Here is a 13,900-nt window from a genome sequence, read left to right on the forward strand (position 1 = left end):
CAGATGGGGTCTGGAGCCCAGCTCTGTGGCTGTCCAGGCTGGACTCTGTCACTGTGCTCAGAAGGGGCTAATAGATTCAGATGGAAGGAGCTCTTCATATTTGCCTAACTAGAAGGAGATCCAGTTAGACCACCCAGAGCCAGGGGAGGGCTGCACACAATCACAGGTACGAGGAGGTGGGGCTAGTCTGCACAGAACTCTGGGAGCCATGATTTGCCCCAAGCGGCAGGAAGGTATCAGAAGGCCCTCTGGTAGCCATAGGGAGACTGGTGGGGAGGAGGCACGGGGCCCAGAGAGGAAGTTATAGGATGAGGCTCATGATCTCATGAGAAGTAGGGTTTGAGTGTCAACCAGGGATCTGGGAACACATCTCTCTCTCTTTTTTTTAAGATTTTATTTATTTATTTGAGAGAGAGAGTGCAAGCATGAACAGGGAGAGAGGGAGAAGCACACTCCCTGCTGAACAGGGAGCCTGATGTGGGGCTTGATCCCAGGACCCCGGGATCTTGACCTGAGCTGAAGGCAGACGCTTAACCAACGGAGCCACCCAGGTGCCCCAGAGCACATCTCTTTTTAAATAGCCATGGGTCCTATTAATTCTATACTTTAACTTTTGATGACATTTTTTCCTGCACTTCTATGTAAAAGGACAACTCTCTAAGTCAAACCCTTCTTTGTTATTCTGAATCGGAAAGGGTAAACTGCAAACTTTAGCCCACGCCCTGTCACCCTTTTCTAGGTGATATTGCTGACCATGATGCTCTGGGGCAGAGTGTGACCCATACAACCCATCCTTTGCACTGAGACATACGCCTCTGAGCTCTGGAAAAGTAGGGAAGAAATCTGTTACGGGAAGGAGGCTTCCTAACCAGGCATTTTTTTTTTTTTTTTCCAGATGTTGCTGAACATTTGCAGTGAGCCTCAGGGGCTGGAGAGACTTCTATCAGGAAATGAGCTCCAATCTCTAGTGATTGCCACTACCTGTCTTCGGGAACACAGCTGCTGTTTTTGGAAGGAGCCCACCTTCTGTGTGCTGAGGGCAATCTCCAAAGCCCACAACCTCGGCATCATTCAGTACCTGCAGGGTATGACCCCAGGAGACCAGGGCTGGGATGTGGGCCCACTTTCTACAGTGAGACCTTGGAACCAAAAAAGAGATGGACAAACAAGGTCTTCACGGATGCCCATCTATGCCCAGTAGATGCCCCTTTGCTTGGTTTCCTTTACAAAAGTGCATTTCTTATTTATTTTGGTGCTTCATCGGAGGAGGAAAGGAAAGGGGAACTCATTTACTGCACACACGCTATCAAACAGACCCCGTGCTAGGCCCATTTGTGTATTATCTCATCAGTGTCTTTGAGATGAATATTAATGCCATTTGGTAAAGGGGGAAAAGGAGACAGGGTGGAAGAACTTGCCCAGCTCCCTAACTCACAAACAGGAGAGATCACATTCTAAACCCAGAGATGCCCAAACCAGTGCTTTCGGCTCTGCTCTGGGCAGCATATATAAGGGTTAAGGCCATAGATTCTGGAACCAGACAGCTGGGCTGTGGACTCCAGCTCTGTCCTCCTGTTCTCATCGCTGAATGACCTTGAGCACTCAAGTGCTTATGTGCCTCAGTTCTTTTATCTGTAAAATAGGGAGAGTAAACCCTTGCCCTGTGATTTGTCTTCTTTCTGGGGCCTCCCGTAACAGGGGGAGTCAGTTGCTGACAGCTGAGAGAGTTCAACAAGCCCACTGCCTTACTGTAACTGAGCCCGGGACCAAATGTCAGCCCCAGGTTAGGGATTCAAGGCTCCCCGTAAGGCCAGGGACCAGCAGTAATGGCCCCGAGCTGAGCTGGGCCTGAGATGCTCAGCAGCCCAGGTCACCCCCATAGGCTGGAGTCAGATCCCTGAGAAAAAGCTGCAGGCATTGGTGGCAGGGGTCTCTCACTGTGTCATTACTGTTAGCTGTCCAAGACAATAACCAGAAAAGAAAATTCTCACCTTGGTGGGGAGCCTGCTGCCTGGAGCACTGAGCCCAGGACTCCCTTAGGTTCGGAATGGGTAGTTTCCTTAGGTGTAGAGGCTGAAGAGAAGGTCTGGAAGAAAGGGCTGGCCTGGTGGTTACCTGCCAAGCCCGCAGCTCTTGGGGCTGACCTGCCCATCGTGCAGACTTTGGGGGCATCTGAAGCCTTGCAGCTGAGGAACGCAGCACGTGTTATCGAGTAGACATTTTTCCTGATCCACTGGGGTGTCTTTCGTGGCACTCAGAAGAGTCTTTGCCCGGTGAAAGAGCTCTAAAAATAGTGATCCACTGAAATGCAAATCCAGTGACAGCTCTCTTCTGACTCAAATCTCCCCTTGGCTTCTCACAGCTCTGGGTAACCGTAATGGGCAAGTCCCAGGACCAGGGCCCACACACGAGCTGGCCCTGCCCTCCTCCCCCTCCCTTGTGACCCACACTTCTGGGTGCCAAACGCCTGGGTACTTTAGTAGTGGAAACACACCATCTTTTTGTCCCTTACCTTCTTACGTACTCCTATACCCTTCCCTGAACTTTTTATCAGGCTGATCCCTGCGCATCTCCGAGATGCTTCCTTAAGAAGGTCTTTCTCAGCGCGCAGCTCCGGCACCGTGCGGCTCACGACCTGATGGACCCGCCCCTCCTGCCCCGCTGCATGCTGGGAATTCGGGGCAGCTGGCTAAGACGCTCCCTTCCTCTTCCTGTTTCGCTTACTCTCCATCTGGGTCTGCAGAATGTGGCTCTTGGGATTGTACTTCCCATGCGGGAGACTCCTTCTTGACTCAAGACCCAGCAGAAGAGTGTTTTCGAATTAATTCTCATTTACATCTTGATACCTACAGTTGAAAGGAGGGCGGGAAGCCAACGACTGTGGCAGAAAAGCTACCGCCTCCTAACTCAACAGGGTTGTTTTCTTCCCGCAGCCATGGACTGCATCAAACTCTCCCTCCAGAACCTCTCCAAGCTTGCGGACAGCCTCCCCGCTCCCGAGGTGAGCGAGGCAGTGAACCTCATCTTGGGCTTTGTGAAGGACTCCTACCCTGTCTCCTCGGCTCTGTTCCTAGAGTTTGAGAATGGGGAGGGCTACCCTCTGCTCCTCAAAGTGTTACTTCGGTAAGTGGTTGTCCTTGGTGGGGAAGAAACTGCCAAAGTGTAGGTCCTCAGTATCATTTGGGGGGCTTTGGCGAAAGACAGATATTGAGGCTTCTTTGAATGTCTTCTGAAGCACAAATTTCCATAGAGCATGGCCAGAGAGACTTTTATTGCAAAGATAATTCAAGGTGCGTCAGGGTCTGGGAGCCAGTTCCTTTGAGAATGGATGGGGAATTACCAAGTGTATTTGGTGGTACATACCACACACATGCCCACTGGCTTGCCAGCTGCCTATTAGAACACACATTTCTGTGCTGGAGGGCTCTCTGGGATGGTTGTAACCGGTTCTGCCTACATGCTTGGGGGCTGGAAGGAGTGCTGAGGAGTCAACAACCCCCAGAAGCAGTCCTCCGCCGAGGACTGGCAGGAGCTGATGTATAAATACCCAGCAATACGCCCCTTGGGTGGGACATCTCTACCCCGCCTCCCAGAGTCCCCAGGAGTGTTACACTCCCGTTGCCCCACAGGGTGCTTACCTGACAATGCTCCTGTCCTGGCTCCCTTCCCTTTCTTCTTACATTCTCTTTCCACTAGCAGAAGTTTTTGGTTCAACTCCCAGATGAACTACCTTCTCTCTCTCAAATCTTTGACTATGAGAAGCCCAAATGAAGATACCACTGAGCTGGGTCAGGACTCATCTCCTCCACTCTCACTTGCCGTATCATTTTCAGGTTGGGTCCAGGGATGGATAAGACAAGAGATGGAAATCAAAGAAATACCTTGATTGTTCCAACTTCTCCATTGCTCTTGGGGAAGCTGCTTAAGGGCAGGGCCACATATACTCCGTTGCGCTCTGCTCTGTGAATATGAGAAGCCGTTCTCATCTGTGGGGTATGGCTTCCCACTGTGCTTCACAGACTTGACTGCAGAGTCAGGCTTCTAGTCTAGAAGGGACAGTTGGTTGAGGGGGCTGAAGCCCCAAAAGAATGTGACTAGATGGCAACACCTTGAGGGCCTTCCTCCAAAGGGACGCTAAGAATAAACGTTCCTGTGGGGTTGCTAGGTTTTACACTGGTCTGGATCATGACCAACTTGCTGTTGCTCCCAAGAGGTCAGCAGCATAGCAGTTTCTAGACATTTCTTCTGTTAACTGGGTGGTCGGTTTTCTCCAGAATTCTTGTGGAAGCCAGGAGGGGGAAATGAGCCTGATCCGGGGAGTGTCAGGAAGGACCCATCTCAGCTCATTGGATTTTTTTTTTTCCTGCCTTACCTGAAGTCATCCTGCAAGCACCTTTGCTCTTGACATGGCAGAGCTGGAATAAGATTTCAGAGAGAGAGACAGACCCTCCTCCACAAGAAGAGAAAGGTAGCCCACCTACACATAAGTAGCTAAGAATGAAAATAGTACTCAACCTTGACATCAACATAAGGAAGTCTAATAAAGTTTGATTACTTCCCAAGAGGTTTGTTTGCCCACTTGAAATATTAAATCTCTCATTTTCGGGCTGCCCCTGTTCTGCTGGTGTGCATGTCTTTTGGGGTGGGTTCAGGCACAGGAAGCAGCCTTCCCATGAGCAAATGCTTAGCTCTTCACAGGTTTCTATATATTCCGACTGTATGTCCTTACACCTAAGGCCGACATTTGCAGAGTGACTTTTATCCAGGGTGCTCCCCTTGCCGTTTGGTGCTGAACTGGTGGAGACCTCTGGGGGTCTGGCATTGTCTCTGCATCCCTGTGAAGAGCGCCGTGAGCCAACATGGCTGCCTCATCTGTCCCTGCAGGTACGATGGACTGACGCAGAGCGAAGTGGACCCCCACCTGGAGGAGCTCCTCGACCTGGTGGTGTGGCTGACGACCTGTGGGAGGTCAGAGCTGAAGGTGTTTGACAGTGTCACGTACCCTCAGCTGGAAGGCTTCAAGTTCCATCACGAGGCTTCTGGTGGGTCATCTTCTGTCTCTGGGGGCCCGGCGGCAGCTGGCACTGGGCCCTGACAAATGCTACATGGGTCTTTTCCTGACTCTTTGGGAAGAAACGAATACTTGGCACCTGTCAGTGATTCTTTTTTTTTTTTAATTTAATTTTATTATGTTATGTTAGTCACCATACATTACATCATTAGTTTTTGATGTAGTGTTCCGTGATTCATTGTTTGTGCATAACACCCAGTGCTCCATGCAGAACGTGCCCTCTTTAATACCCATCACCAGGCTAACCCATCCCCCCACCCCCTCCCCTCTAGAACCCTCAGTTTGTTTCTCAGAGTCCATCGTCTCTCATGGTTCATCTCCCCCTCCGATTCCCCCCTTCATTTTCCCCTTCCTACTATCTTCTTTTTTTAAAAAACATATAATGTATTATTTGTTTCAGAGGTACAGGTCTGTGATTCAACAGTCTTACACAATTCACAGCACTCACCATAGCACATACCCTCCCACATGTCCATCATCCAGCTACCCCATCCCTCCCACCCCCCACCACTCCAGCAACCCTCAGTTTCTCTCCTGAGATTAAGAATTCCTCATATCAGTGAGATCATATGATACTTGTCTTTCTCAACGCTCGGTACCTGTCAGTGATTCTGTCGTGCCTTTGTGGAGATTACCTATGGATTTTAAATCTCCCCTTTTTAGAATTTTTTTTTTTAGATGTCTTGGTGGGACTTAGAGGAAATGTTTGCTTACTAAAGGCAAAGACCGTCTCAGGTAATGGAGGGAGCCTCTAGCCTCCACCCCCACCTCTGCCGTGACTTAACTCTGCAACGTGTGCTCATATATGAGTTCTGATGTCCCCAAGGCAGCCACCCAGGCTCAGAGACAGGGCCTCCTCAGCTCTTTGGTTACTTGCTCGATGAACTCTGTGCTGCAGAGACACCAGTGTGACCAGGCAGGTATCTGCTCCCTCAAATGTCTCTGTAGAGACTGTCACACATACACTGAATCATAATCTCCTCCGTAACTGGCTGATAAATGCATCAGGGACAGTGGTGACACCAGGCAGGTGGGTCGGGTCTGTCTGGGTTAGTCAGGAAACTCTGCCCAGAAGGAACCGTTCAAGTGGGGTTTCCAGGCTCAGAGTGGATCGCCCAGGTAGAAAGGAAGAGGATAAAGTTCAAAGGCAGAAAGTACAGCCTGAGGAAAGACGTGGAGACTGCAAACGTCCGGGTGAGTCTGGGGAAATGGACACAGAGACAGGAACAGACCAGAGTGTGGTGTTTCAGGAACATCTCTGGGGTCTGAGGCAGGGAGGCCTTGAGGCAGGGTGTTCTCTGATGGAGTGTCTCCTGAGCAAGAGAAGATGAGGCTTCACCCTTGAGCTGGAGAGAAAGGAGGGGATGGCTTCCGAAGGTGTCTCTGTTTAGCCGCTTGGCTAGAAATGAAACTGACTTTGCTTAGTAATCTTTAACATCATTTGATTTTAATTGATTAAAACCAACCCTCCAGCCCAGCGCTGCCCAAAGGAAATATAATGCGAGACATACCACATAATTTTAAATGGCCTAGTAGCCATATTAAAAAAAATAGAAAGAAACAGGTTATTTTTTATAATATATTTTATTTAACCTAATATATCCAAAATACTACCATTTCAACGTGTGGTCAATATAAATAATTGTTAATGGCGTTTTGGGGCCTTCTTTTTGCTACATCTTAGAAATCCGGTGTCTGTTCTTACACTCATGGAACATCCCAGTTGGGTGGTCACATTTCCAGGGCTCTGTGAGCCACCACGTCTTGGACAGTGCAGCTCTAGCCTTACTCACACTCTGGGCAACTGGCTTTTCTGGACTTCTGATAGACACTTACCCACAGGAGCTGGAAAATAGAAACTATAAATGGTATTTCCTAATGGCAATGCAAGCACATGTTTCTAGGCACAGGCAGGAGAAATGACCTGCAGGATTATTCCTTCTTTCCTCTTCAGGGGTGACTGTTAAGAATCTTCAGGCCTTCCAAGTCCTACAGAATGTTTTCCACAAAGCCAGCAACCCCGTCCTCTGCACCAAAGTCCTGGCAGCCATCAGGACCATGTGGGCCTGGAATGCCCGCAACTTCTTCCTGTTGGAGTGGACCCTGCAGCCCATCTCGCAGTTTGTGGAGATCATGCCCCTGAAGGCAGCCCCAGTGCAGAAGCACTTCTTCCAGCTGCTGGAGGCCCTGGTGTTCGAGCTGCATTATGTGCCCCACGAGATCCTGCGGAAGGTGCAGTGCCTGATCAAGGAGAGCCCTGAGTCGCCCTGCACCCTTGTGGCCCTGCAGAGTGTCCTCAGGATAGTCGGCAGGGACCTCCTCTTCACTGACATCTTCCGGGACTCCGGTCTCCTGGGCCTGCTGCTGGCCCAGCTGCGGAAGCGGGCCAAGATCCTGAGGAAGTCAGGTGCCTCCCAGGAGCGTCGGGAGGGGTAGGGGGAGCAGGCTGGGGGGTCTCCGTGCCACTCTGCCACCCATCAATGTAACAGGAAAAGTGAGCGTGCCCATGTCACCTGGCACCATGAGGGTTGGACAAGGGGCACGTGGATTTGCAGAGCAGGCAGCCCCTCTATTTCCTGTAACTGGACTGATCTTCCCCAGGAAGAGGCCAGAGGGATGGGTGTACCTTTAAACAGACTCATGGGGCTAACTCAGGCCTGATGAATTCTCAGCTTGCAGATATGTCCTGCACTGGATGGTGTCTGAGTATGTAGATGGAGAGACGTCAGGGGGGCAAGGGAGCTCAGAGAGTCCTGGGGCTCTGGCAGGGCAGAGGGTGGGGGACGTGTGTGTGTGTGTGTGTGTGTGTGTATTGGGGAAGGTCAGCTGGTACACAGCCTCCTTTCGGTGCTATCGGGCCCAATGATCTCCCACCTGGAGCAGTGATCACTGCTGCCTGGCTTCCCCCTCTAAGTCTTGTCCCACTTCTGGGTCCTTCTGGCACCTGTGGCTCCTTGGCAACATCCCTTCACCCTTACCTTGGCCCTGGGCTCTCAACCTCAGCAGCCTCTGCTGCCCCCATGGGACTTCAGGCTCCCTTCTGTCCAGGCGGGAGTGCTGGCCTGGGCTCTCTCACTGCCTGACCATGCCCCATGCACACACCCTGCTGTGGTTTGTCCATGATCCCCACCTCCACCAACCTGCGGATAGGAGCCAGGGCATGAGAACTCCTTTCCCAGTTCTTCCTGGCTTTCCTGTACCTGCCCCTCTGGGCTTTCAGCTTAGAGAAAGCACAGTAGGACACTGAATCCAGCCACTTACCTCTTCCCACCTTTTGGCCTTTTCTCCTTCTGCACTGGCTGGGAGGGGCTGAGGGCTCTCTAGCCATCGGCTGCTTTTGGAATTGGGCTTCAGACTCAAGCTAACGTCATCCGTCTTGTCTGTTCCCTGGGCCTGATTGAGGGGAAGAAGCTGAGGGAGAGAGTATGGGCACTGGGGCCAGACAGCCCTGGATGGGAATCCTGGTCATGATCCTTACGAGCTGAGTGATCCTAAGCAAGTTACTTAACCTCTCTGAGCCGCTTTCCTCCTCTGTTAAATGCGTGCAAGAATGTTTACATCATAAGGATATGGTCAGCTTTAAATGAGGAAGTACTGGGAAGGTCTCCCTGCTGCACCTGGAGCATCACGGGTGCTCCAGAAATGTTAGTTGTCTTCTCCCCTGTGGCTTCTGTGGTACTGCATGGAGGACTGAGATAGACAGGTACCTTTGGGAGGCCAGGAAGGACTCACATCTCCCTGGGAGTGTTTGCAAATCGGGTCAAAATTGAGGATGAGGAGCTCCCAGCTTTACATATCTGGGCCTCTGGGCTGGGCCTTGGAGACCATTTTTCCATGTGCTTTTTTCTGCTGCCCTTTGCATAGTCTTTTTGTTTAATGTTTCTGTGTTACCTTATTGTATATTGCTTCTCAGCAGCCTGCTATTGAATTTCCTTTTAAATCCAATCCCCAGACCTATGACCATTCCCAGCAGAACTGGAACTGTTTTTGTGAGCTGATGTATCCAGTCTTACTTTGTGCTTTCTATTGCTATAATGTTATAACACTATTTATGTTTCTATTGTTACAGTGTCTAGTGTTTCTATTGTTTCTTATTCTTCTTAGATAATTTGTCTCCTGGTTAATGAACTCTACCTTCATTCGTTCATTCATGCATTCATTCATTCATTCCCCAAATAGGTATTGGGCTTCCCTCTTGTGTCAGGCACTTTTCTGGCACTCAGGACTCAACAGTGAACACACAGGCCTGGTTTGCCTTCATGAATCTACTGGAAACACCCATCCGCTCCAGAATCTGTCAAGCCTCTCCACACCACATGTGTGAGCTGGCAGTCCTCCATCCCAGGCATGAATGGCAAAATATAAAACTGTCCAAAGGGAAGTCAAAGGGGAGGGCTTTGGACATTATATAGAGTAGTGGTTCTCAAAGAGTGGTCTTCAGAGAAGCTCCATCAGCATCATCTGGGAACTTTAAAAAAAATGCCGTTATAGAATCCCACCTAAGACCTCCTAAGCTAGAAACTCTGGGGAGGAATTCTAGCTTCTGGATTTTAGCAAGCCTCCAGGGAATTTTGATGTGCTTAAGTTGGAGATCCATGGCTATAAGGAGTTATAGGGTGACTTCTTCTCAATTGGGATGCATGCTCCCTTATAATAGAAGCATTATATTCTCATTCCCTTAAGAGTATAGAAAACTAATGGAACCAGAGATTTGGGGTCATACTATGTGTACTTAAGATTTTATTTATTGCTTCTTAAATACAGCAGGAAACAAAGACTCCACGCTTAGTGTTCAGGATACAGAGAGAGAATTGACCTGCGTGATGCTGAGAACCGTAGTCACACTTCTGAGAGGCTCAGTACGGAATGCAGGTAAGGATGGTACCAAACTCATCTTGTCACTGCTTGGTAAAACATCAACTGTCTCCGGTGATTTATGTCAGTGTTTCAAGGTTATATCCAAGGAATAACCAACACTAAAGCTGTGGCCAATGTCCATTTGCTGGTTGATGTCCAGTGATCATCAGTAAATTCGTAGACATCTTGGTTGACAGATTTTACTTTTAAGGTTGCTAAATAAGGTTGGGATAGAGATGTCCTAAAGAGATACCCTAAATTTATGAGACCACAGAATGCTCCCCACCTCTTTCAAGTAAAATCTATCAATATCCTGCTGCACCGACTAAGGTGCTTTTTTAAAAAATTGGAATTGTAAAATATAGGTAAAGGAAACTAATCATTTTTAAGAGGCTTCCAGCCCATGATGAACTTAGTAGCTCCATCCATCCAAAACACTTTTAGCTTCCCAAGATCATGTGACTTCCGTGTTGTTTTTTTTAAATAGGTGCATTAACTATGCATGTGTATATATTATGTTATGAAGCAGATGTATCAACAAAGGGACATCAGTAGGTTTGATGATTTGGGATGTTTTTATCTGAACCCCTCTTAGATCAATGATACCAAATGTGAATGATTATTTCATATGCAGAGTCTCTATTGTTAGACTATAAAAGATTCTCTGGAGGTACTGGTTAAAATGCATATTCCTAGGTTCACTCCCAGAGATTTAATTAGTACCAGGTCAAGGTATAACTCAGGAATCTACTTTTTTTGTTTTTAAGTAGGCTCCATGCTCCGCATGGAGCCCAGTGTGGGGCTTAAACTCAAGTTTATGAGATCAAGAGTCAGATGCTTAACTGACTGAGCCACCCAGGCACCCCAGGAATCTACTTTAAAACAGGCTTCCAAGGTGATTTCCATGTAGGGCTACCTGGCCCATAAGTGGAGAGATCCTGTCTCACGGAGTCGACAAGCTCAAATCCACATCATGCCACTTGATTCAGTTACTTCCTAGTTATTTCCACACATGATCACACCAACTATCAATCCTGCAGAAGAAATTCTTAGGATTACTTTTAAACAAAAGCATACCACTAGTCAAAGTTCTTTAATCCCCCCAGTCCAGGAAACTAGCTCAGAATTAAGTATGTTCATAACTTCAATTCTGGTTTGTTTTCAGTAAGAATTTTGGCAGAAAAGAGAGAGAATTGCCATTGGCCCTGGGTTAGGGTATTAAGTGGCAATAAAGGACAGAGGTATTACCTAGTTAAAATTTGTATTAGGTAGGTTTCTAAAAGAAAAATTTACTGAAAAATTTTTTGAAAAAAAATTTCAAAAGCAGAATTTTCATTGAATAAAAAAGCAGGTTTGGTTTTTTTTTTTTGGTTTGGTTTGTTTTTGTTTGTTTGTTTGTTTGTTTTTAATTGCTCCACAGCTTCAGCTTCTCTTTTCCTCTTCTCATTTTAACAGTGGGTTGGATTTTGAAAAAAAAAAAAAAAAAGAGTTTGTAGTGGGCAGAGGACATGCATATGAAGGGAACAAAACAAACTTGGATGTTGTAAGAGAAAGCTTTCTTGTCATTAAAACTAAGGTGCCGAGGCCCCATTGTTCTAGTCCCATACTGTCTGTCTGGTCCACAGTTGTCCTGAAAGACCACGGCATGGTGCCCTTCATCAAGATCTTCCTGGATGATGAGTGGTACCGGGAAGCCTCACTCAGCATCTTGGAGCAGCTCTCAGTCATCAACGCCGAAGAGTACATGAGCATCATTGTGGGCGCTTTGTGCTCATCCACTCAAGGGGAGCTGCAGCTGAAGCTGGATCTTCTGCAGGTGACGTCAAGGCTTCCTTTGTGATGGGCTTTCCCATGGACAGGTAGTCGGTGATCGGCGTTTGCGCAGGCATTCCCTCGGTCACTGTATTGTCCGGGTAGGGTAGCACTAGCTGCTATCACAGAGAAATCCCACATCCTCAGCAGCCTGACACATGGGGAGTTTCTTTCCTTTGTCCGGTTCAATCAGTGGTGGAGGGGGACACCGTTCAGGGACAGCTGTCACCTGGGCATCTCATCCAGCCAGGAGACAAAGAAAGGAGCACGAAGAGTTGCACAGGGTGTTCTGCAGGCCTGCACCTGGCACACGTGAGCGTCTGTCCAACTTTCTTTGGGCACAACTCGTTTGGATACGAGGGGTGCCAGGAAAGGTAGTCTGGCTGGGCAGCTACCTCACAGCAACACTGTCAACTGAGGAAGTGGAGTCTGAGTTAGTGGTGGCCAAGCAGCTGCCTTGTTTAGTTGACCAGCATTTAGTGAGTGTCTACCCCCTAGCGGCCGAGTGCCTGGGACACGCAGCGACTGGGGCTCATAAGAAGAGAGCCATCATTGTGATGCACTGTGGTCGTGCCCTGGAAGGTAGTGAGCGCAGGCTTAGCCACGGGAGCAGAGGAGTAGGAGAGCCCGATGCTGCCCCGCATGTTGAGGAAGGCTTGCAGAGGAGGATGTTGGAGCTGGGACGAGGATGTAAGGGGCAGGCAGAGGCCTGGCCACAGAGGACAGAGGGCGAGGAGTAAAACTGGGTGTCACTGTGGGTAACCAAGATGAGTATTTTTGCTTTTGTAACATTGTTAAGGATCATCAAATAATCATAACACGGTTAAAGCGATAGCACCTGCCCTCACCACCATCCCTTCTGCCTTAAAATTTGTTGTTCTTGCTTTTCCATTCCTTTTGTCTTTGTGGCCTTAACACGTATTTTAAAATTCCCTCTCTTCTGTTATGTCCTGTTGAAGAGAAGAGCAGATGTAAATGCAAGTACCCCCTAGTGGCCTCTCACATACTCGTGCAGCACAGCCCTGTGCACAACACACGCTCGTGTCTCGGTGACATACTACCCTTGATCATCGGTGAATTTTAAAAAAATATGGAGTTGCTCTGACTTCCAAAATCAAACCAGTGGGCTTACTCAGCCATGACTATTTCTGTACAAAACCACGTTAACATTTAGAGGATGGCGCTCGGTTTCTTTTACCTGCTTGTTTCTCCACAGAGCCAGTCACTGTCATGTGATTGTCCGACATGTGTGTTCCCATCATCACGTGGCCTGAGCTTGCGTGCTTGGCATGGCCAAAGCGTCACGAGAAGCTGATCCAAAAGGGTCAGAATGACCATAATTACCATGCATTTCACAGATGACCCAAACCAAAACAGTGGTTTAGTTATAGAGCCAAAGAAATCAGTTTTATATGAAATAAAACCGGACTTATATGAAACAAAAAGTTAACTGTCTTTTGAAAGATAACTAGAGTCCCATGATCATGTGAGGTAAAGGGACTGAGAGGGCCATGGGAGGGAGAGTAAGGGAGAGAGATATCAAGAATTAAAGGCAATTTACAGCTCGGGATGACTTGAGCTTCATGTGGTCCAGTCTTAAGGTTCCAGCAGGGACATGTCCAGAAAGTGTCTAATATAAATTGTGAGTTGAGCTTGAATCTAAGACTAGTGACTTAAAATCCAGGGATCTTTCCTCTTTAGCATGCTGGTTATTACATTTTTTTCTCACATGTCTGTCTTCAGCCTGATTCACATGAGTTTTATGCTGATAAGCAACAGAGAAGGCATGACCAAAGTAGTCAGGACTTTGGTTTCCTGGTGGGTGAATCATTGGAATCCCCATCTGTTTCTCATATTGAGAGTCAAACAGATCCACAGAGAGGAAAGTTTTGGCTTTACTTTACTTGGAGAGAACGAGTGTTTCTGTGTCCATTATAGAGTACCCTGCTTTGCTCAGGAGAAGTTCACCTTATTTACTCTGTGGCCCAGAGGCACCTTATTGGAGTGTCAGCCCTTGGGTAATAGGACTGAATTTCTAGAATTAGCAATGTAAAGTCTTTCTGGTGTTTTACAGATTTAATATCATTTCAGAATCTCGCTATCAAGGGATTAACACTATGTAAGCTTATTTAACAAAGTCATACCCTGTGTTCAATGTGC

General features: G+C 48.1%; 1 protein-coding gene across 1 annotated transcript in view; it reads left to right on the plus strand.

Annotated features, from left to right (window-relative positions):
• Positions 1-13,900, plus strand: part of WDFY4 (WDFY family member 4) — a 291,643-nt gene that overhangs the window by 35,037 nt on the left and 242,706 nt on the right. The window contains exons 6-11 of the mRNA XM_045878280.3: positions 896-1,085; positions 2,934-3,123; positions 4,885-5,042; positions 7,026-7,478; positions 9,836-9,943; positions 11,554-11,744. Of these exons, the coding sequence (XP_045734236.1) occupies positions 896-1,085; positions 2,934-3,123; positions 4,885-5,042; positions 7,026-7,478; positions 9,836-9,943; positions 11,554-11,744 (1,290 nt within the window). The remainder of the gene's footprint in view (positions 1-895; positions 1,086-2,933; positions 3,124-4,884; positions 5,043-7,025; positions 7,479-9,835; positions 9,944-11,553; positions 11,745-13,900) is intronic.

Source organism: Mirounga angustirostris, unplaced genomic scaffold (assembly GCF_029215605.1).
Source record: "Mirounga angustirostris isolate CCGP_5_RB_7025 unplaced genomic scaffold, mMirAng1.0.hap1 SCAF_6, whole genome shotgun sequence".
In the NCBI taxonomy this organism is placed as follows: Eukaryota; Metazoa; Chordata; class Mammalia; order Carnivora; family Phocidae; genus Mirounga; species Mirounga angustirostris.